General features: G+C 38.8%; 1 protein-coding gene across 8 annotated transcripts in view; it reads left to right on the forward strand.

The window, feature by feature from the left end:
• TPST1 (tyrosylprotein sulfotransferase 1) overlaps positions 1 to 23,866 on the forward strand; it is a 121,872-nt gene that overhangs the window by 23,554 nt on the left and 74,452 nt on the right. For all 8 annotated transcript variants that reach the window (XR_014235321.1, XR_014235322.1, XM_082358624.1 and 5 more), the window contains exon 2: positions 7,454 to 8,399. Coding sequence is in view for 6 of the 8 variants with exons in the window: in XM_082358624.1 (XP_082214750.1) it covers positions 7,555 to 8,399 (845 nt within the window). In the remaining 2 variants the exon portion in view is untranslated. The remainder of the gene's footprint in view (positions 1 to 7,453; positions 8,400 to 23,866) is intronic.

Here is a 23,866-nt window from a genome sequence, read left to right on the forward strand (position 1 = left end):
TCATTCAAATTGTTGCATGTATCAAGAATTTGTTCCTTTTTACTGCTGGATAGTATTCCAGAAGTGGATGTACCACAGTTTATCCAAATTTACCCATTGAGGGACATTTGGTTTGTTTTCAGTTTTTAGTGATTATGAATAGAGCTGCTATATTCATGTGCAGGTTTTATGTGAATGTAGGTTTCATTTCTCTAGGACAAATGCTCAGGAGTGCACTTGTTGGGTTGTATGGTAAGTGTATGTTTACATTTATTAGACTCTATCAGACTGTTTTTTTAAAATTTTTATTGGAGTATAGTTGATTTACAATGTTGTGTTAGCTTCTGCTGTACAGCAAAGTGAATCAGTTATACATATACATATATCCACTCTTTTTTAGATTCTTTTCTCCTATCGGTCATTAGAATCTACCAGACTCTGGATGTACCATTGTGCGTTCCCAGCAGTGTGTGAAAGCCGGTTGCTCCTCATCTTTGTTAGCACTTGATATTGTCTGTCAGCATTTTTTATTTGAGCCATCCTAATAAGTGTGTAGTCGTTTTTTTAAAAAACCAGTATTATTGACACGTAGTCCACACACCATAAATTTTCCCACAACCTGGATTTAGAACATTTTCATCACCCAAAAAAAAGACCACATGGGCTTCCCTGGTGGCACAGTGGTTAGGAATCTGCCTGCCAATGCAGGGGACACAGATTTGAGCCCGGGCCTGGGAGGATCCCACATGCCGCAGAGCAACTGGGCCCGTGCGCCACAACTACTGAGCCTGAGCTCTAGAGCCCGCAAGCCACAACTACTGAGCCCACATGCCACAACTACTGAAGCCTGCGCACCTGGGGCCCACGCTCCGCAACGAGAGAAGCCACAACAATGAGCCCGCCCACTGCAAGGAAGAGTAGCCCCTGCTCACTGCAACTAGAGAAAGACTGCTCACAGCAACGAAGACCCAACACAGCCATAAGTAAATAAATAAATAAATAAATTTTAAAAACAAACAAAAAACATGGTATGGGCTTCGCTGGTGGCGCAGTGGTTAAGAGATCTGCCTGCCATTGCAGGGGACACGGGTTCGATCCCTGGTCCGGGAAGATCTCACATGCCGCAGAGCAACTAAGCCCGTGCACCACAACTACTGAGCCTGCGCTCTAGAGCCCACAAGCCACAACTACTGAGCCCATGCGCTGCATCTGCTGAAACCCGCATGCTCTAGAGGCCATGCTCTGCAACAAGAGAAGCCACTGCAGTGAGAAGACCGTGCACCGCAATGAAGAGTAGCCCCCACTTGCTGCAACTAGAGAAAGCCCGTGCACAGCAACGAAGACCCAACACAGCCAAAATTAACTAACTAAATAAAAATAAATAAATTTATTTAAAAAAAACAAAAAAAACATGGTAGTTGTTTCCATCTTCCTTCTCCCCTCAGCCCCAGGCAACTACTAATTTTTCTGTCTCTACAGATTTGCCTTTTCTGGACATTTCATATAAATGGGATCATACAATATGTGATCTTTTATGAGTTATTTCAGTCAATTAGCATAATGTTTTTAAGGTTCATCCAAATTGTAACATGTATCAGTACTCCTTTTTATGGCTGAATAATACTTTATTGCATGGATATACCATATATTGTTTACTCATTTATCAGTTAGTGGGCATTTGGGTTGTTGCTTATTTTTGGCTATGAATAATGATCCCATGAACATTTGTGTACAAGTTTTTGTGTAGACACATGTATTCAATTCTCTTGGGTGGAATTGCTGGATCATATGGTAACTCTTAACCTTTTGAAGAACTGCCAAACTGTTTTCTAAAGTGACTGTGCCCCCGCCAGTTTACAGTCCCACCCACTGGCAGTATATGAGGGTTTCAGTTTCTCCACATCTTCACCGACACTTTTTATTGTCTGTGTTGTTTTTGTTGCCATCTAGTGGGTTTGAAGTGGTATCTCATTTTGGTTTTGATTTGCGTTTTCCTAAAGACTAACATTGTTGAACATCTTTTCATGTGCTAATTAACTATTGTATATCTTCTTTGGAGAAGTGTCTATTTAGAGCTTTTGTCCATATTTTATTGGGTTATTTGTTCTTCTTGTTAAATTGTAAGTTCTTTATGTATTCTGGTTACAAGTCCCTTATTGGATATATGATTTACATATATGTTCTCCCGTTTTTTGGTTTGTCTTTCACTTTTAGGATATTGTCCTTTGAAGCACAAATATTTTAAATTTTGATGAAGTCCAATTTATCTGTTTTTTCTTTGTCTCTTGTACTTTTGGTGTTGTATCTAAGAAACTGTGGCCTAACGCACAGCCACAAAGATTTACACTTCTGTTTTCTTCTAAGAGTTTTATAGTTTTAGCTCTTACATTTAGGTATTTAGCTCATTTTGAGTTAATTTTTGTGAATAGGTATTCAACTTCATTCTTTTGCATGTGGATGTCCAGTTGTCCCAGCATCATTTGTTGAAAAGAGTGCTCTTTCCTCACTCAGTTATCTTGGCACCCTTGTCAAAAGTCAGTTGACCATGTAAAGCAATTATACTCCAATAAAGATGTTTAAAAAAAAAAAAAAAAGTCAGTTGACCATAAATGTAACAGTTTATTTCTGGACTTCCATTCATCTGTATGCCTGTTTTTCTGCCAGTATTGCATTGTCTTCATTACTATCACTTTGTAGTAAGTTTTGAAATTGGGAATTGTGAATCTTCCAACATTGTTGTTTTTCAAGATAGTTTTGGCCAGAGTGAGATTGTATAAACCTAAATAGGATTAAGTAACTCACTGCTTAGAATCTTTAAATCAGTCACATCTGATTGCATCTATGATAAAATTTTATATCCTTAACCTGACCCACAAGATTTATGAACTGACCCCTGACCATTTTTCCAGTTTCATCTCTCACTCACTTTCTCTCTTGCTTACTGCCTTAGCCTGCTCTTTGAAAACTTTTTTTTTTTCTTGGCCGCACCGTGTGGCATGTGGGATCTTAGTTCCCGACTAGGGATCGAACCCGTGCCCCATGCATTGGAAGCACAGAGTCTTAACCACTGGACTGCCAGGGAAGTCCCTGAAAGCTTTAAAATGCCTTTCTATTGCAGGGCTTTTGCGTATCCATTTACTTTTGCTTAGAATGCTCTTCTCTTCACTCTTTACCTAGTTCCTACTCATTCTTCAGATCTTTACCTGTCAATTTTTAAGAAAGACTATCCCTATTATTATTATTTTTTAATAAATTTATTTAGTTTTGGCTGCATTGGGTTTTCGTTGCTGCGCGTGGGCTTTCTCTAGTTGCTGTGAGCGGGGGCTAGTCTTCATTGCGGTGCGTGGGCTTCTCATTGCAGTGGCTTCTCTTGTTGCAGAGCATGGGCTCTAGGCTCGTGGGCTTCAGTAGTTGTGGCATGTGGGCTCAGTAGTCGTGGCACGTGGGCTCAGTATTCATGGCTTGCGGGCTCTAGAGTGCAGGCTCAGTAGTTGTGGCGCATGGGCTTAGTTGCTCCGCGGCATGTGGGATCTTCCCGGACCAGAGCTCGAACCCGTGTCCCCTGCATTGGCAGGCGGATTCTTAACCACTGCGCCACCAGGGAAGCCCCCTATTATTATTATTATTATTTTAATTAATTAATTAATTAATTAATATTTTTGGCTGTGTTGGGTCTTTGTTTCTGTGCGAGGGCTTTCTCTAGTTGCGGCAAGCGGGGGCCCCTCTTCATCGCGGTGCGTGGGCCTCTCGCTATCGCGGCCTCTCGTCACGGAGCGCAGGCTCAGTAGTTGTGGCTCACGGGCCTAGTTGCTCTGCGGCATGTGGGATCTTCCCAGACCAGGGCTCAAACCCGTGTACCCTGCATTGGCAGGCAGATTCTCAACCACTGTGCCACCAGGGAAGACCCCCCTATTATTTTTTAAATATTGGTTTTTCTTTTCTCACTTAGAAAGGTAACACATGTTCATCATAGCAAATTTGAAAAATAAGGAAAGGTATCTTACAAGGAAACCAGAGGATAAGCATTTAATGTTGTAGAGACATCTAATGCCAGCTTGTTTTTGGGTCCTGTGGTTCTTATTTTCTTTTTCTGTTTGGAAGCCTGAAGAACTATTTCTTTCACATTTGAAATTGAACTATATTTGAAATTTGAAATTGCCATATTTGAAATTGCCAGGATGTTTCCAGATTGGGTTTATTGTCATTTGTTTTGCTTGAAAGGTAGGCCCTCACTTGAATAGACTAATATCTTTTTTTCCATTTCCGAAAGGTTTTTTTCCCTTTGTGTTTGTAATACAGTTTTAGTTTCTTTAACCAAAATGTTATTTTTCTAGGGTTGAATCTTAATTCTCCGTTTTCTCTATTACTCTCTTTTCTCTCCATTGTTCTCTTTCCTTCCACTTCCTCCCTTTTAAATTAAATACCGGTGTAACATCTTAAGTGTGCCTTCTACATCGTGGATACAGTTTTCTGCATAGATATTTCAATGCTATATTGCTACCAATTATCTTAATTAATGTTTTTTTCTTTGCAGTCTTTTCTTATCAAGCTGATCTTCTAATCTCGACCTCTTCTCACTTTGTGGTTCTTTGTTGCAGCTTTATAATAAAGTACCGTGCCTGGCACAATAATATATCTTCAAATATGTGGCTAAAGGGATGAATACATGAGTAAAGAAAAACCAGATCTTGATTGTTGTATCCTACTGAGACTCTCAAAAAATATTTCTTTGAGTGTATTCTTCAAAAAAAGAAAAACCAGCTGTACTGAGGTGTAACATATACCATAAAACTTACTCATTGTAAGGGTACAATTCAGTGATTTTTAGTAGATTTTATAGAGTTGTGCAACTATCACAACAGTCCAGTTTTAATTAATTAATTAATTTATATTTTTGGCTGTGTTGGGTCTTCGTTTCTGTGCAAGGGCTTTCTCTAGTTGCGGCAAGCGGGGGCCACTCTTCATCGCGGTGCGCGGGCCTCTCACTATCGCGGCCTCTCTTGTTGCGGAGCACAGGCTCCAGACGCGCAGGCTCAGTAATTGTGGCTCGCGGGCCTAGTTGCTCCGCGGCATGTGGGATCTTCCCAGACCAGGGCTCGAACCCGTGTTCCCTGCATTGGCAGGCAGATTCTCAACCACTGCGCCACCAGGGAAGCCCCAACAGTCCAGTTTTAGAACTGGAAAAAGGTTCCAGTGATTTTCATCACTGGAAAAAGTCCTCTCATGCCTGTTTGCCCTAAGTTCCTGCTTCCACCCCATGCTTTCTGTCTCTGTAAATTTGCCAGATGTGAACATTTCATATAAATGTATGCTGATGTAGCTGCTCAGATACATACACACACATACACAGTTGTTTTCATTTTTAAGCATGGCTTTCTTGTGGTTTGCCCCCCTGTCTGCATAGCTTAGTGGACAGCGGTTGTGCTCAAACATATTGAGGCAGTAAGACTTGTCCTCTGCCAGTGGATCTGCGTGTGGGGCAGAGGAACACATTCAAAGTTCAGGCTGTTCTCAAATCTGCCCTTGGTTTCCACTTGATCCTTTCATGTCTCCTCTTTGCCTGTATGCAGCTCAGCGTTGGCCACGAGCTTGCTGATCACGACTACAGCCTCAGCCTACTAGAGCGCTTCACCCTCCTTGCTCACCTGCCGCCTAGAGCATCACTTACACTGGCAGCACAGTTGGGCATGTGTGCTACGCTCCAGTTCAAATTGAGTGATCTCCCATTGATTCCAGCAGCAAAGCCTCCAGGCCTTGTAGTTTGCCCTGCCCTGCAGAACCTCTCTACCTGCTGAGTGGGTGGATGGTGGGGGTGGGAGTAGTCTTGGGCACAAATACCACAGCTCTCACTGTTCTTACTGAACGTTGAGCAGTTTTTCAAACATAAATGCTTCTTGGGTGGTTGTATTCCTTTGGTCAATTTCCAGAGGACTGAAAGGGTGGTTTTGTCAGTTTCATTCCTTTTTATAGTTTGTTTTTTGAGGAGAAGAATTGCCTACCTTCCTGTTAGTTCATAGCTAGACATCCTGCCTCTCAGAATGTATTCTTTTTCTAGTGTAGTTAGTCATTTCCCCAGGTGTCCTCACTGTCAGTCAGGATATTCATATATATATATGACTGAGAGCTTTTAAGGACTTGGCTCATGTGATTATGGCACTGGTATTTCTAAAATCCATACAGTAGTCCGGCAGGTAAGAGTTGATGTTAGCCTAGGGTCTGAATTCCTCAGGGCAGCAGGCTGGAAACTCAGGCAGGGTTTCTGTGTTGCAGTCTTGTGGAGAATCCCTTTTTCTTCAGGAAACTTGTCTTTTCTCTTAAGGACTTCAATTGTTGGATGAGGTCCACCTGTATTTTGGAGGGTAATCTACTTTACTCAAAGTCTGTTGATTTAATTGTTAGTCACTTCTAAAAAATATACCTTCACAGAAACATTTAGACTGGTGTTTGACCAAACACTGGGCACCATAGCCTAGCCAAGTTGACAGATAAAACTAAACATCACACTTGCCCTCTGAAGTTCAGGGTAAGTTTACATGTACATAGTACGTATGTTTTACATACATGCCCCTGCTTTTACATGTCTGTGTCTTTGGTCATAGCGTATCTTCAGTTTAGAATGCTCTGTGTACCCAAATCTTATCTATTCTAGATAAGGCTAGATCACAGACACACACAGTTTTCTTTGCACCCTATACACCAGCTTTCCTGAACTACTTGTCACCTAATTATGCTGTGTTCTGTCATGCCATTGTGCTTTTGCACACAAGTTTCTGTTGCTTTGCGTACTCCTTCCTCTTGTTTTATATACGGCTTTTATAGCTTCCTGAGGTAGACTCTGTGTGCCTTTTCATTATACTACCATTGTCTCCTTTGCTTATTTCTACTAAGACACTGATCACACTTTATTGTCATTGTATATCTGTCTGCCCATGAGACTTTGTTTCCTGAGAGCAGGGGTCACTGCACTGCTGTCCTTTTCAAAGTTTATCCTCAGCCAAGCCCAAGTATCTGGACTGTAGTACCTAAATAAATAATTTGTAAGATATGAATAAACTGAATCTGTGTTAAAAATTTGGAAGTTGCATATTTCTTCTGTAATTTCTCTTTATAGTAGAATGTGGATGAAGCTTCTTGGGGATGAAGCAACTCTGAATATCAGAGATGAACCTTGGGTTAGACTCCAAACATACTTGGGAATATTAAATATTTGCTTGACTCACTATAGAAATAATTTTATTTTTCCATTCTGTGCAAGGTCTGTAGCTTCAGAATTGTTACATTAAGAAAAGCTGTTTCTGATTAGAAGTACTGATTTATTTTTGCTTGTATTTATATATACTTGTATTCTAAGAGAATCAGTGTATTTACGACTGCTTCAGCTTCTTTCTAGCTAAAATGTAATGGTGATAACTGATGATTAATTTGTAAACAATCTTAATGTGATGGTAAAATAACTTTTTCCTTTTCCTATTAGATATTGATCATCTTTCTGAAGTAGAATCTCCATGGCCTGAATGTTTTCTGAAAAACATTTGTAGCAAAATACCTGTTTAATAGCAAGATAACCACATCAAGATGGTTGGAAAACTGAAGCAGAACTTACTATTGGCATGTCTGGTGATTAGTTCTGTGACTGTATTTTACTTGGGCCAACACGCCATGGAATGCCATCACCGAATAGAAGAACGTAGCCAGCCCCTCAAATTGGAGAACACAAAGACCACTGTGCGAACTGGCCTGGACATCAAAGCCAATAAAACCTTTGCCTATCACAAAGATATGCCTTTAATATTTATTGGAGGTGTGCCTCGGAGTGGAACCACACTCATGAGGGCCATGCTAGATGCACACCCTGATATTCGCTGTGGAGAGGAAACCAGGGTCATTCCTCGAATCCTGGCTCTGAAGCAGATATGGTCACGGTCGAGTAAAGAGAAAATACGCTTGGATGAGGCTGGTGTCACCGATGAAGTGCTGGATTCTGCCATGCAGGCCTTCTTACTAGAAATCATTGTTAAGCATGGGGAGCCAGCCCCTTATTTATGTAATAAAGATCCTTTTGCCCTGAAATCCTTAACTTACCTTGCTAGGTTATTCCCCAATGCCAAATTTCTCCTGATGGTCCGAGATGGCCGGGCATCAGTACATTCAATGATTTCTCGAAAAGTTACAATTGCTGGATTTGACCTGAACAGCTATAGGGACTGTTTGACCAAGTGGAATCGTGCCATAGAGACCATGTATAACCAGTGTATGGAGGTTGGCTATAAAAAATGCATGTTAGTTCACTATGAGCAACTTGTCTTACATCCTGAACGGTGGATGAGAACACTCTTAAAGTTCCTCCAAATTCCTTGGAATCACTCAGTATTACACCATGAAGAGATGATTGGGAAAGCTGGGGGAGTATCTCTGTCAAAGTGAGTAGATGTTATGTTTTTTATTTGACCATATTCAGCTAATGAAGTGTGTGTGTGTGTGTGTGTGTGTGTGTGTGTGTGTGTGTGTGTGTCTATATGGAATATATATATGTATATGGAAACTATAGACCTTTTCTGGAATAGAGCTTCATCAGTGAGTTTTTAAAAAATTCTCTAGCCGGTTCATTATAGACCCTTTCATTTACTTAATTCATTTTTAGATTTATGAATTGTCCTTTATGTACTTGATGGAGGCAAACCCAATTTAGAGCAGTGAAAGGACATCAGACTTTAATGTCCATCATTCAATTTTAGTGGCTTCTGATATTTAACTTCTAGATATTTTTGTTAATAAGGATAGTTAACTTTTGTGTAGATTAAGGTCAATATGAGGAAAAGCATCTACCATGTTGGTATGTAGTGAATTCCAGCATATAGGAAATTTTAGTGAGAGAAAAATAAAGGTTAAAATTATCTAACTCATTCCCTTCATTTTACAGGTAGGAAATCTGAGTTAGAAAGATCAAAATGATTTACTCAAATTTAAATGGCAGGGCCAGAATTAGAATCTATGCTTTGGTCTTAATGGGCTAGTGCTTTTTCCCATGTCATTTTATTACATGTAGTGCTTCTTTTGTCATCTGATGGATACATCTTCCCTTGATTTTTACAAAATTTTAGAGGATCTCTGAAATTTGGAAGCTTAATCCATAAGTCATACAAGAAGTTCCTTGGATTCAAATATTTCTAAAACCATTGCATTTTTCTTCCTTTCTCATGAAGTGATGACTAGGGTGGCCTGACTTGATCTGCTAACCTGACTTGATGACTTATACCTAGAATAAGGATATAAGGATATAAAAACTACTGTTAAATTCAGGTAGCATCTCCTCATGAAGAAAAGTTGGCTATAACTAAATTTTATTTTTTATCTTTCCATTTATAAAAGTAATATCCCCTGTAAAAAAAAAAAAAAGAAAAAGCAGTGAACGTCCCTTGTGTGTCCTGCTTGCTCCTATCAAGGAATGTCTTCTTGATTTTTTTTCAAAGTATAGAACTTGTACAGTAAATATTGATTCTTCATATAGGTAATTGGAAAGGAACAGCTACCTTTCTGCAACAAGCTTTCAGTTATTGATTATAAATTATTAGGTATCGTCACTCCAGTGGCTCCAGGTTATTTTTATTGATTCAAAGAGAAATACAGCTTTAGCTAATGTCATCACAGTTTACTGTTCTTTCCAAATAATAAAGCATCACTAGTTTCTAATCACCTGTATTCCTAGGTAGCATTTTACTTTGTATGCTTGTATGTTGGCCCAGAAATTCTGATGCTAGTTCCATCTATTAATATAAAATAAGCCTATTAACACCCCCCCATCTCTCCAAGTAGGGATTAAAGAGATATGCTCAAGTTAAATTTCTGTGGAAATCAGGAAAAGATAATTTTGCAGGGACTTCCCTGGTGGTCCAGTGGTTAAGACTCTGCGCTTCCACTGCAGAGAGTGCAGGTTTGATCCCTGGTTGGGGAACTAAGACCCTGCATGCTGCGCAGTGTGGCCAAAAAAAAGATAATTTTGCAAACATGCAGACCAAGGAAATTCATAGGAATTTTGAATCAGTGAGCTTTAGAGGGGGAAGAGACCTTACTTAGCATGTAGTATATGGAATGCAGACCCAGTGAGATTTTATGCTTTGTCAAGAATCACACATGGCAGAACCATGACTAGAACTTCCAATGCCTATTCCAAGACTCTTGCCACTATATGAGTTTTTAAAAATTAGGGTATAACATATATAGTAAATCACAAATATTCAGTGTACAATTTGATGAATGTTTACATCTCTACACACTTGTGTTCTCACCATCCATATAAAGATATAAAAAAATTACCAGCACTCAGGAGACTCCTTTGTGCTCCTTCCCAGTCAGTATCCTCCTCAACCCCAAAGTAACCACTGTTCCAATCTCTTTCACCAGAGGTGATATGAGGTTGCATATAAAGTTCAAAAACAGTCTTGCTTGTTTTTGAACTTCATATAAATGCAGTCATGTCTATTTATTATCTTGTTCCTGGATTTTTTCATTTAACATTTAGATTCACCCAGAATATTATACATAGCAGTAGTTCATTCTTTTTCATTACTATGTGATATTCCAATATGTAAATATAACACAATTGATCCATTGTTCCATTGATGGACATTTGACGTTTCCAGTTTTGGGGAATTATGGGTAAAGTTGCTAAGCATATTCTTGTACCTAACCTTTGGTTGACATAAGCTTTCCTTTCTCTTGGGTATATAACAATGAGTAGAATTGATGGCTCATAAGATATCTCTATGTATCTATATATCTTTAACAAATACTTCCAGTTTTCCAGAGTGTCTGTATCATTCATGTATGGCTGTACCGTTCATGTGTGACTATACTCTACATGAATGTGTTCTAGTTGCTTCACATCTTTGCCAACACTTGGTATTGTCAGTCCTTTTAATTTTAGTGGGATGCAAGTAGTTTTTAAACTTAAAAGCAAAATAATAACATTTAAACTCCTTTTTGAAACAAAGTCTTACCCAGCATTACAGTATAAAATAGATAAGAGCAGAGCTACTGTGGTTGAAGCAGGTCTAATCTAAACCGTACTGCCTCTTTTAAGACTGAGTCCCTGCTCTTAAAAAGAGCTAATTGGGGGATAAGGTAGAAATATACAGACTTACTCCATTAGTAAGTACCAGGTTGTAAATATTACATGTTAGTTGAGAGTCATGACCATAAGGAATTCATAGCCCAGAGTCAATCATCCTGTGTGCTTTTGCCTTCCTATAAATATTTTTATTCTGGGAAAATTGTTTAAAGTAAGTATTTTAATACTTATTTTAGTATTATTTAGTAAAAAAATACTGAAAATATTTAGGCAGCCTTGAAGGCTTGAAGATATCACCAGATGGCTCAGGATGCAGAAATTGTTGACGACAGCAATAAGAAGGGCCTTCATGGTTCTACCTGCCTTATCTTGTTAACTATGAAGGTTAAGCTTTCTTTTGCTTTGCTTAGGAATTTTCAGTTATTTTAACTTCATCTCTTGCTTCCCTGGTCAGTTCCAGTTACAGAAGAGTAGGAGGTGCAGGGTAGTCACCTGCTAGCATGTATAAGGGTCATCTATGAAAGAGTTTGATAGAAGAAAGCATGCTTTCATTCTGGCGTGGTCCAGGGAGTCTTCATTAGAGATTAGTGTATATAAGCTAAACTTTTCAAAATTGAAAATAAAAGCAAAATATTTAATGAGTGGAGAAGGGATGAAAACAGATTGCTTTGACTGGCTGATAATTTAGCTTTAGTTCTGCATTTAGGTAAAACTGTAGGATTTTATTCTGTTTTATTTTTTTACTTATTAATTTTTTTTTGGTTACGCTGCACAGCATACGGGATCTTAGTTCCCCAACCAGGAATCGAACCCGCACCCCTTGCATTGGAAGCGCAGGGTCTTAACCACTGGACCGCCAGGGAAGTCCCTAGGATTTTAGATATACTAGTCATCCTTGATATTTTAAGGTAGTCGTTCAACTCCAGTAGTAGTTCTAGTTTCTCCAGTGACTGGCATTATAACTTTTATGTTTGAATGCTATGTTCTGTTTTAATAAATTATTCAACCACACTACTCAACTTCATATTAAACTGAATCATAATCTTGAATATGATAGCTCCAAAAAACAATATGTATAGAACTCGCTGATCTCTCTATTTCTTCTAAACTAATAGAGAGTAGAAAAAAATTGAGGTATTTCTACATGTCTTTTTGCCTTTATCTTTCAAGAAATGTTTGTATAGAAAGGTGGGGGGGGCACATTCTAAGGAAAATATTTTATGCAAATAGGTGTATTCCGGCAGAATTCTCCAAGTGATTGAATTGGAGGAGGGTTTCGCTGATCAGGGAATGGTATCTCCTGCTGAGGCCTGCTCCTTTTGACATTTGTATTCTGCGTTTGGAGTAGGAAATAGAAGTTCGTATTTTGAGTAGGAAATAGAGGTAAAGTTTGAGACTATTTATGTAGACCTCTTCCTGCAGATTGTGGAATTTTTGTGGAATTTTAGTCATCTCCATATGGAAGCATTCAGGAAGTTACTAGAGTGCACAGAGTTGTTTTTGCTATTAAACTCATTAAGATACTATAGAATTACCTGGAACAAATAAAAATCATCAATAACAGTAACAAAAAAAAAAGCCACCAACCATATGTATACTCAAGAGTGAGTGAAATAAAAAGGTAACTTACGATCAGTAAATAAGTTTAGTAGTCAAAAGAGCAAAGCCAGAAAAACAAAATAATATAATGGTAACCCTTAAAAGGAATAAGTACAAGAATCAAAACTACAATTCAGAGAAGAGTTATCTACTCCTAGAGCAGAAAAAGGGTGTAAAACTATTATGCACAAATAGGTTAGAATGAAAAATGTAATAATAGTGGTAAATATAAGAGAACAAATTGGAATACAATAAATGACACTCTGAAGCTTCTAATAAGTGTAAAGCAGAGAAAAAACTTAGAAATCAGATCCAGAGCAAAAAACACATTAAATAAATAGGTGAAAATAATGCAGAAAAGTTTTTGGAAATGGAGATACTTTTGAGGAAGTAGAATAGTTATTTAGTAAATTCAGAATATTAATTTTTTTTTAGTTTCCAAAATGGAATTTAGTTTGGAAATTAAAAATTTTTATATTTTACAGGATTACCAGAGAAAGATAACAAAATGTCTACTTGAAAAATTTCTGAAATGTAAGGATAACAAGAATATTATGAGCAAGTTAAGAGAAAGGCTATATTCATGCAAATTAGGATCACTTCTATAGTTTGTAAGATTAATAGCATGCAAATTAGGATTAGCTGAGCTCTGTGAACTCAGATTCAAATATCCCAGAGGAGTTTTATAAGTATTACATTTTTTCCCCATAAAATTATCATAGAGCAAGGCTGTTTACTTTGGATTACTGATCCTTTGTGAAGGCAGTAAACCTATCTTTATAAATTTAGTTGTTAATCAAATACCATCTAAGAGGAATGCTTTGGGATTGTGGAAATGGCTGTGCTGCTTTTACAAGTCAAATTGAAGAGCTAAGTAGCTGAGAACCCTTAGCTGGAAAAGGGTAATTGAATAAACGAGGAATACAATTGACAGCAAAACAGGTTGTAAAAGGAAAACAGTAGAGGAAAATTGTATTTCAAAATACGTCAGCGAAGAATGAGAAGAAGAACAAGAACATAAATTAATATAAAGCATAACTCGCACTTTTCTTGAAGAACATGGCAATTGATGGCAAAAAATAGAAGTTGGGTATTAGATCATTTAGATTAGGTGTCTTTGCAAAAGATAGAGATCCAAGATAACAATGGTTTTAAATAAAATACTGGCTGTTATGTAAAAGAAGGCACACCAAGACCGGTTTGGAAGCTCATCGCCCCCAAGGTCCAAGTTGGAGCTCCAGTCATATTATCTGTGTCCTAGGCAGCAGGGAAGGGGCCTTAAGTATTTTTTAAGAATATTTCTAGAAGCTTCCAGGTAGCCCTTCTCCGTGTGTTGCACTGGCCATAACTTAGTCTTATGGCCGTAAATAAAAGGCTGAGGAATGTAGTGACCATGTGCCCAACTGAGAGTTGATGTTTCTTTTACTGAGAAGAATAGGTGGTTTTTTTGGGGTAGGCAGATAGCAGTCTCTGCTACTTCACTGAGTACTTACTATGTGCCAGGCAGAGTGCAAAAGTCTGCCCTAAAGGTACCCATGATCTAACAGAAGACACAGATTGCTGAATGATACAGTGCGAAGTACTATGGGAAACCAACAAGAGGTACCTAACCCAGTCTGGGCTGTTCAGGAAGGCCTTCCTGGATGATGTGGTGTCAAATTGAGAAGTAAAGCAGTGTTTCTCAACCTTGGCAGTATTGACATTTTGGGCCAGATAATTCTTTGTTGTGGGGGACCATCCTGTATGTTGTGGGATGTTTAATTAGCAGCATCCCTGGCTCCTACTCAGTACATACCAGTAGCAACCCTCCCCACCCCTGCCAAGTTGTGGCAACCCAGAATGTTTCCAGACATTGCCAGATGCCCCCTGGGGGGCAAGCTCCCAGATGAAGGGAAGACCATTTTGACTTACAGGATATTGTGCTCCTTGGGTGACCCATGGTTAGAGTGTGGTAGTTCTTCCTTGACTGCTTAGAACATCTCTTCCTTCCTTAGCCAATTGAACCATCAGGAGATATTACTCCTAGGATCGGTCTGTGTCTAACTCTAGTACTACAGTGTCCAAAGAGAAGAGGTGGAATAGAGAGCTTCTTGTGGCGTGACTCATGGCCCAACCTAGGGGCACAGAAGGACCTAGGGAACAGCTGGGACCTGTTATGCCTGAACTGTAGGCCCTGCCCTCCCACTCTATAGTGGAAGTCATCCAAGCTCAGTCCCACCTGGGCCCAGAATGTCGCATTTGTTTCCCATAGCCTAATATAATTTTTTAAACATAAAGTAAAATAAACCCAGGCAGTAATCATTTGGAAGCTACAACATGGACAAATTCACAAAGATGAGAAACACTGTGGTATTTATGAGGAATTATAGGCAGTTTGGTGTTGCTAGAGAGTTCATTCCCAGGCACGAAGTAGTGGGAATAGGCTTGAGAGAGCTGAGAGGGACCAGGCTTTGGAGGGCCTTATATTTTATGCTAAAGATCTTAAATTTTATCCTGTAGAACAGTTGTTTCAAACTTGTCTTATCCGTGGGACACTCTTTTCAAATGAAATCTCATAAGGAACCTTGGTATCTAAAGTACTTAGAGGTGATGTGGCTCTGGTTTGTAGCAACATTTAATTTTGCTTGGATTTAGCAAAACTGAAGTAAAACTCATGGAATTGCAACACTTCTATTTTGTTTTCAAAAGAAAAAGTTGATTATAACATCCTCTTAAATTTATAGAAATTGTAAGTTTTTAAGAGGTTGGGATTATAATGGTTTCTACAAACACTTAGGGTTTTTTTGTTTGTTTATTTTTGTTTTTGTTTTAAATATTTATTTATTTACTTACTTACTTATTTGGCTACACCATTTCTTAGTTGCATGCAAGATCTTTGTTGCAGCACGTGGGATCTTTGCAGCATACGGGATCTTTAGTTGTGGCTTGTGGGATCTTCAGTTGTGGCATGCGGGATCTTTTAGTTGCGGCATGCAGGCTCTTAGTAGCAGCATGCCGGCTCTTAGTTACAGCATGTGGGATCTAGTTCCCTGACCAGGGATCAAACCCGGGCCCCCTGCGTTGGGAACACAGAGTCTTATCCACTGAGCCACCAGGGAAGTCCCTACAAACACTTAGATTTTTGTTTTATTTATTTATGTATTTATGTATGTATGTATGTATGGCTGAGTTGGGTCTTTGTTGCTGCACGTGGGCTTTCTCTAGTTGCGGCGAGTGGGGGCTACTCTTCGTCGTGGTGTGTGGACTTCTCATTGTGGTGGCTTCTTTTGTTGCGGAGCACGGGCTCTAGGCACGGGCTTCAGTAGTTGTGGCTCGCCAGCTCTAGAGCGCAGACTCAGTAGTTGTGGCACTCGGGCTTAGTTGCTCCGCGGCATGTGGGATCTTCCCGGACCAGGGCTCGAACCCGTGTTCCCTGCATTGACAGGTGGATTCAACCACTGTGCCACCAGGGAAGCCCTAAACACTTAGTTTTAATAGACCTAAGTTTGACCTTTCAGGGTATGAAACTTAGAAGGTATGAAACAAAGAAAAAAATTTTTTTAAGATTTAAAATGTTAGCCTGTTTGGGAGTGTTTTTCTAAGGTGAAACATAGGGCAAATTTGATCTGTAAGTAGAATAGCCTGTAAAATTGATTAACTGCTATCAAGAAAAACCAAGCACATCATAGGTATTATAGCTAGTTTCTGTCCAGATACTGTGGTCCTCTCCCTCTTCTGAATTCAGAGCATTATGGTCCCCTCCCTCTCCTGAATTACCTAATAAAGGATGATTTCATTATTTTTGAAAAACACCATTACATTCCATCATTGATCAAAATCATCTTCTCAGACATCAGCCATACATTAGGGTCACCTAAAGGACCTTTTAAAAGACCCAGAGTTTGTGATTCAGACCTGGTGTAGCCCCAGTAATTTGCATTCGTAGCAGGTTCCTAGGTGGTGGTGCTCCTTGTCTGGAGATTTCACTTTTAAGAACCCCTGCTCAGAATCATGCTGCATCTTATGTTTGCTTCGTATATAGACTCTAACTTTTTTGCCTCTTACTCTCTGGGCTCCAGCCACACTGAAATAATTGTATCTACTCAAATATTCTACACTGTTCATTGTATCAGCTGCTTTGGATGTATTGCTCCCTCTGTCAGCAGTACCTTTCTCTCACTTCATCTGACCAAGTCAAGTTGTATTTCAGCATTCAGCTTAGGTCTCCCTTCCCTAAGGAAGAGCTCCTTGAGATCTCCCTTTGTCTAGGATGTGCCTCCTTTGCCTTCATGAGGTGTCTTGGCAAGTGGAAAAGAGTTCAGACTTTGAAGCTGATTAGACCTATGTTTAAAATTCCTTTACTGACACCAACTGGTTTTGTAACATTGGATAAACTACTGTCCCTCTCTGTGTCTCCATTTTTTTAATCAAGAAAATGGAGAAGATGGTGATGATGACCATGATGTTATCATCTAATATTTATTGAATATTTGTTGTGTGCCAGGCACTGTGTTATAAGTTCTTTGCATGCCTTATCTCAGTTTTCATATTTACCCTTTCACACTTACACATAGATACTTTAAAAACCTCCATTTTGGGACTTCCTTGGTGGTGCAGTGGTTAAGAATCCGCCTGCCAATGCAGGGGACACTGGTTCGATCCCTGGTCCGGGAAGATCCCATATGCCACGGAGCAACTAATTCTGTGCGCCACAGCTACTGAGCTTGTGGTCTAGAGCCCACGAATCACAATTACTGAGCCCGAGTGCCACAACTACTGAAGCCTGCATACCTAGAGCCTGTGCTCCACAACAAGAGAAGACACCACAATGAGAAGCCCGTGCACCACAACAAAGAGTAGACCCCTTGCTGCAGCTAGAGAAAAGCACGTGCGCAGCAACGAAGACCCAACGCAGCCAAAAATAAATAAATAAATTTATTTTTAAAAACCCCTCCATTTTATAGATGAAGGGCCTATCCCTCCCAGAGAGGTTGAGGAGCTTGTCCTCGGTTCCACAGTTGGAACATAGTAGAGTGAGGATATGGGCTCATGTCTTTCCATCTTCAGAACCTGTGCTCTTAACCTCTATGTTATATTTACTTTATAGGGCTTATGAATATTAAATAAAATAATGAGTGTGAAAGTGGCTAAACACAGGCAGACAGATAAGAGTCAGACAAAGGTACCTAGCACGGTACCAAGTGCGCCATAGGCTTTTGTTATCACACATTCTCCATAAGCTTGTTTACGGTAGAGATAGTCTTAACTCATGAATGTCTGTTTAACTGATGAAGCAAAATGGGCACCTGATTTTAACAGCTCTACTAGGGAAACTGACATGGAAGTTTGGGAATTTCAGCCTTACAGTAGCAATATTTGAAACTACCTGATGATGATCCCTGGTCTGTCATTATTTTTGTCGTGTTTTTCCCATTTTTGTTTGTTTAGTTTGCCTATTTGTGAACTTTACATAAATGAGATCATAGTCTGTGTTTTCTTCTGTCCATTTTTTTTTTTTTACTTAACATTATCTTGAGATTTATCTTTTTGAGGTGTATAACTATTTTCAATTTGTTTTTATTGCCACAATACTATGATATAATAGATGTAATAATAATAAATATAATGATTTATACATTTATACTGTTGATGAACATTTGGGTCATTTTTGGTTTCGAGCTATGTACATTTTTTAAGGTGTCCTCTTCAAGAGTTTCTCTAAGATACACACTTAAGCATAGGATTGCTGGGTCATGGAGGATATGCATATTCACCTTCACTAGGTAATGCCAAGTTGTTTTCCAAAGAGTTTGCAGTAGCTTACACTGCTACTATCAATATAAAAATCCCCAGGAATCCATAACCTCACCAGCCTGGCTTTTTTTTTTAAACCTTCTTATTTAGTTTAACTGTATAGTACAGCCTGGCTTGTTAATTTTTCTAACTGGGTAAGAGTAAATGGTAGGTAGCTCATTGTAATTTCAATTTGTAATTCTCTGTTAATGAATTTGAGCACCGTATATTTTCATTGGCTATATATATAGTTCTCTTTTGTGAAAGGCCTGTTCATGACTTTTGCCCATATTTCTGATGGGTAAGGTTTGTCTTTTTCTTTTTGATATCCTTTATCTGATAGATATATTACAAATTGCTTCTCTCAGTAGCTTGTCTTTTAACTTTCTTTATAATCTCTTTTGATGAAGTAGATTTTCAAGTTGTTGCACTTATCAGTCTTTTCCCTTATGGCTTTTTTTTGTTTTGTTTGTTTTATCTTAATCTTTATATGACATTGATTTTTTTTTTTAAATTTATTTATTTATTTATTTTTGGCTGTGTTGGGTCTTCGTTTCTGTGCGAGGGCTTTCTCTAGTTGCGGCAAGTGGGGGCCACTCTTCATCACGATGCGCAGGCCTCTCACTATCGCGGCCTCTCTTGTTGCGGAGCACAGGCTCCAGACGCGCAGGCTCAGTTATTGTGGCTCACGGGCCTAGTTGCTCCGCGGCATGTGGGATCTTCCCAGACCAGGGCTCGAACCCGTGTCCCCTGCATTGGCAGGCAGACTCTCAACCACTGCGCCACCAGGGAAGCCCCCTGACATTGATTTTTGAACATGATAAACTGTGAAATACAAGTGGTCTTGAAATATAATCGTTCATAAAATTCATGTAACAAATCAGAAACCCAAATTAATATATTCAAATATGGAAAATTTTTTAACAATATTACTTTTTAAATTAATTTATTTTTGGCTGCACTGGGTCTTCGTTGTTGCACGTGGGCTTTTCTCTAGTTGCGGCGAGCGGGGGCTACTCTTCGTTGCAGTGTGCGGGCTTCTCATTGCACTGGCTTCTCTTGTTGCAGAGCACAGGCTCTAAGCATGCAGGCTCCAGTAGTTGTGGCAAGCGGGCTTCAGTAGTTGTGGCTTGCGGGCCCTAGAGTGCAGGCTTAGTAGTTGTGGCACACGGGCTTCGTTGCTCTGCAGCATGTGGAATCTTCCTGGACCAGGGCTCGAACCTGTGTCCCCTGCAATGGCAGGCGGATTCTTAACCACTGCGCCACCAGGGAAGTCCTGGAAATTGTTAAATAGTAAAATTAGCAATGTTGCCTAATATTCTTTTTCTGTTCCAGGATCCCTCCAAGATTCCATATTACATTTAGTCATCATATTTCCTTAGGTTTCTCCTGGCTATGACAGTTTCTCAGACTTTCGGTATTTTTCATGACCTAGATATTCTTTTTTTTTTTAATTTTTGAATTTTATTATATTTATTTTTTTATACAGCAGGTTCTTATTAGTCATCAGTTTTATACACATCAGTGTATACATGTCAATCCCAATCGCCCAATTCAGCACACCACCATCCCCACCCCACCGCAGTTTTCCCCCCTTGGTGTCCATATGTCTGTTCTCTACATCTGTGTCTCAACTTCTGCCCTGCAAACTGGCTCATCTGTACCATTTTTCTAGGTTCCACATACATGCGTTAATATACGATATTTGTTTTTCTCTTTCTGACTTACTTCACTCTGTATGACAGTCTCTAGATCCATCCACGTCTCAACAAATGACCCAATTTCGTTGCTTTATATGGCTGAGTAATATTCTATTGTATATATGTACCACATTTTCTTTACCCATTCGTCTGTCGATGGGCATTTAGGTTGCTTCCATGACCTGGCTATTGTAAATAGTGCTGCAATGAACATTGGGGTGCATGTGTCTTTTTGAATTATGGTTTTCTCTGGGTATATGCCCAGTAGTGGGGTTGCTGGATCATATGGTAGTTCTGTTTTTAGTTTTTTAAGGAACCTCCATACTGTTCTCCATAGTGGCTGTATCAGTTTACATTCCCACCAACAGTGCAAGAGGGTTCCCTTTTCTCCACACCCTGTCCAGCATTTGTTGTTTGTAGATTTTCTGATGATGCCCATTCTAACTGGTGTGAGGTGATACCTCATTGTAGTTTTGATTTGCATTTCTCTAATAATTAGTGATGTTGAGCATCTTTTCATGTGCTTCTTGGCCATCTGTATGTCCTCTTTGGAGAAATGTCTGTTTAGGTCTTCTGCCCATTTTTGAATTGGGTTGTTTGTTTCTTTAATATTGAGCTGCATGAGCTGTTTATATAATTTGGAGATTAATCCTTTGTCTGTTGATTCGTTTGCACATATTTTCTCCCATTCTGAGGGTTGTCTTTTCGTCTTGTTTATGGTTTCCTTTGCTGTGCAAAAGCTTTTAAGTTTCATTAGGGCCCATTTGTTTTTATTTCCATTACTCTAGGAGGTGGATCAAAAAAGATCTTGCTGTGATTTCTGTCAAAGAGTGTTCTTCCTATGTTTTCCTCTAAGAGTTTTATAGTGTCCAGTCTTACATTTAGGTCTCTAATCCATTTTGAGTTTATTTTTGTGTATGGTGTTAGGGAGTGTTCTAATTTCATTCTTTTACATGTAGCTGTTCAGTTTTCCCAGCACCACTTATTGAAGAGACTGTCTTTTCTCCATTGTATATCCTTGCCTCCTTTGTCATAGATTAGTTGACCATAGGTGTGTGGGTTTATCTCTGGGCTTTCTATCTTGTTCCATTGATCTTTGTTTCTGTTTTTGTGCCAGTACCATATTGTCTTGATTACTGTAGCTTTGTAGTATAGTCTGAAGTCAGGGAGTCTGATTCCTCCAGCTCCGTTTTTTTCCCTCAAGACTGCTTTGGCTGTTCGGGGTCTTTTGTGTCTCCATACAAATTTTAAGATTTTTTGTTCTAGTTCCATAAAAAATGCCATTGGTAATTTGATAGGGATTGCATTGAATCTGCAGATTGCTTTGGGTAGTATAGTCATTTTCACAGTGTTGATTCTTCCAATCCAAGAACATGGTATATCTCTCCATCTGTTGGTATCATCTTTAATTTCTTTCATCAGTGTCTTACAGTTTTCTTCATACAGGTCTTCTGTCTCCCTAGGTAGGTTTATTCCTAGGTATTTTATTCTTTTTGTTGCAATGGTAAATGGGAGTGTTTCCTTAATTTCTCTTTCAGATTTTTCATCATTAGTGTATAGGAATGCAAGAGATTTCTGTACATTAATTTTGTGTCCTACAACTTTACCAAATTCACAGATTAACTCTAGTAGTGTTCTGGTGGCATTTTTAGGATTCTCTATGTATAGTATTATGTCATCTGCAAACAGTGACAGTCTTACTTCTTCTTTTCCAATTTGTATTCCTTTTATTTCTTTTTCTTCTCTGATTGCCGTGGCTAGGACTTCCAAAACTATGTTGAATAATAGTGGTGAGAGTGGACATCCTTGTCTTGTTCCTGATCTTAGAGGAAATGCTTTCAGTTTTTCACCATTGAGAATGATGTTTGCTGTGGGTTTGTCATATATGGTCTTTATTATGTTGAGGTAGGTTCCGTCTATGCCCACTTTCTGGAGAGTTTTTGTGATAAATGGGTGTTGAATTTTGTCAAAGGCTTTTTTTGCATCTATTGAGTTGATCATATGGTTTTTATTCAATTTGTTAATATGGTGTATCATATTGATTGATTTGCATACATTGAAGAATCCTTGCATCCTTGGGATAAATCCCACTTGATCATGGTGTATGATCCTTTTAATGTGTTGTTGGATTCTGTCTGCTAGTATTTTGTTGAGGATTTTTGCGTCTATATTCTTCAGTGCTATTGGTCTGTAATTTTCTTTTTTTGTAGTATCTTTGTCTGGTTTTGGTATCAGGGTGATGGTGGCCTCATAGAATGAGTTTGGGAGTGTTCCTTCCTCTGCAATTTTTTGGAAGAGTTTGAGAAAGATGGGTGTTAGCTCTTCTCTAAATGTTTGATAGAATTCACCTGTGAAGCCATCTGGTCCTGGACTTTTGTTTGTTGGAAGATTTTAAATCACAGTTTCAATTTCATTACTTGTGATTGGTCTGTTCATATTTTCTCTTTCTTCCTGGTTCAGTCTTGGAAGGTTATACCTTTCTAAGAATATGTCCATTTCTTCCAGGTTGTCCATTTTGCTGGCATAGAGTTGCTTGTAGTAGTCTCTTAGGATGCTTTGTATTTCTGTGGTGTCTGTTGTAACTTCTCCTTTTTCATTTCTAATTTTATTGATTTGAGTCCTCTCCCTCTTTTTCTTGATGAGTCTGGCTAATGGTTTATCAATTTTGTTTATCTTGTCAAAGAACCAGCTTTTAGTTTTATTGATCTTTGCTATTGTTTTCTTTGTTTCTATTTCATTTATTTCTGCTCTGATCTTTATGATTTCTTTCCTTCTGCTCACTTTGGGTTTTGTTTGTTCTTCTTTCTGTAGTTCCTTTAGGTAGGTGTAAGGTTAGATAGTTTATTTGAGATGTTTCTTGTTTCTTGAGGTAGGCTTGTATAGCTATAAACTTCCCTCTTAGAACTGCTTTTGCTGCATCCCATAGGTTTTGGATCATCATGTTTTCATTGTCATTTTTCTCTAGGTAATTTTTGATTTCCTCTTTGATTTCTTCAGTGATCTCTTGGTTATTTACTAATGTAGTGTGTAGCCTCCATGTGTTTGTGTTGTTTACATTTTTTTCCCTGTAATTCATTTCTAATCTCATATGGTTGTGGTCAGAAAAGATGCTTGATATGATTTCAGTTTTCTTAAATTTACTGAGGCTTGATTTGTGACCCAAGATGTGATCTATCCTGGAGAATGTTCCGTGCGCACTTGAGAAGAACGTGTAATCTGCTGTTTTTGGATGGAATGTCCTATAAATATCAATTAAATCTATCTGGTCTATTGTGTCAGTTAAAGCTTCTGTTTCCTTATTTATTTTCATTTTGGATGATCTGTCCATTGGTGTAAGTGAGGTGTTAAAGTCTCCCACTATTATTGTGTTACTGTCGATTTCCTCTTTTACAGCTGTTAGCAGTTGCCTTATGTATTGAGGTGCTCCTATGTTGGGTGCATATATATTTATAATTGTTATATCTTCTTCTTGGATTGATCCCTTGATCATTATGTAGTGTCCTTCCTTGTCTCTTGTAACATTCTTTATTGTAAAGTCTATTTTATCTGATATGAGTATTGCTACTCCAGCTTTCTTTTGATTTCCATGTGCATGGAATATCTTTTTCCATCCCCTCATTTTCAGTCTGTATGTGTCCCTAGATCTGAAGTGGGTCTCTTGTAGATGGCATATATATGGGTCTTGTTTTTGTATCCATTCAGCAAGCCTGTGTCTTTTGGTTGGAGCATTTAATCCTTCACGTTGAAG

Source organism: Balaenoptera borealis (genome assembly GCF_965194805.1).
Source record: "Balaenoptera borealis genome assembly, chromosome: 16".
Taxonomy (NCBI): domain Eukaryota; kingdom Metazoa; phylum Chordata; class Mammalia; order Artiodactyla; family Balaenopteridae; genus Balaenoptera; species Balaenoptera borealis.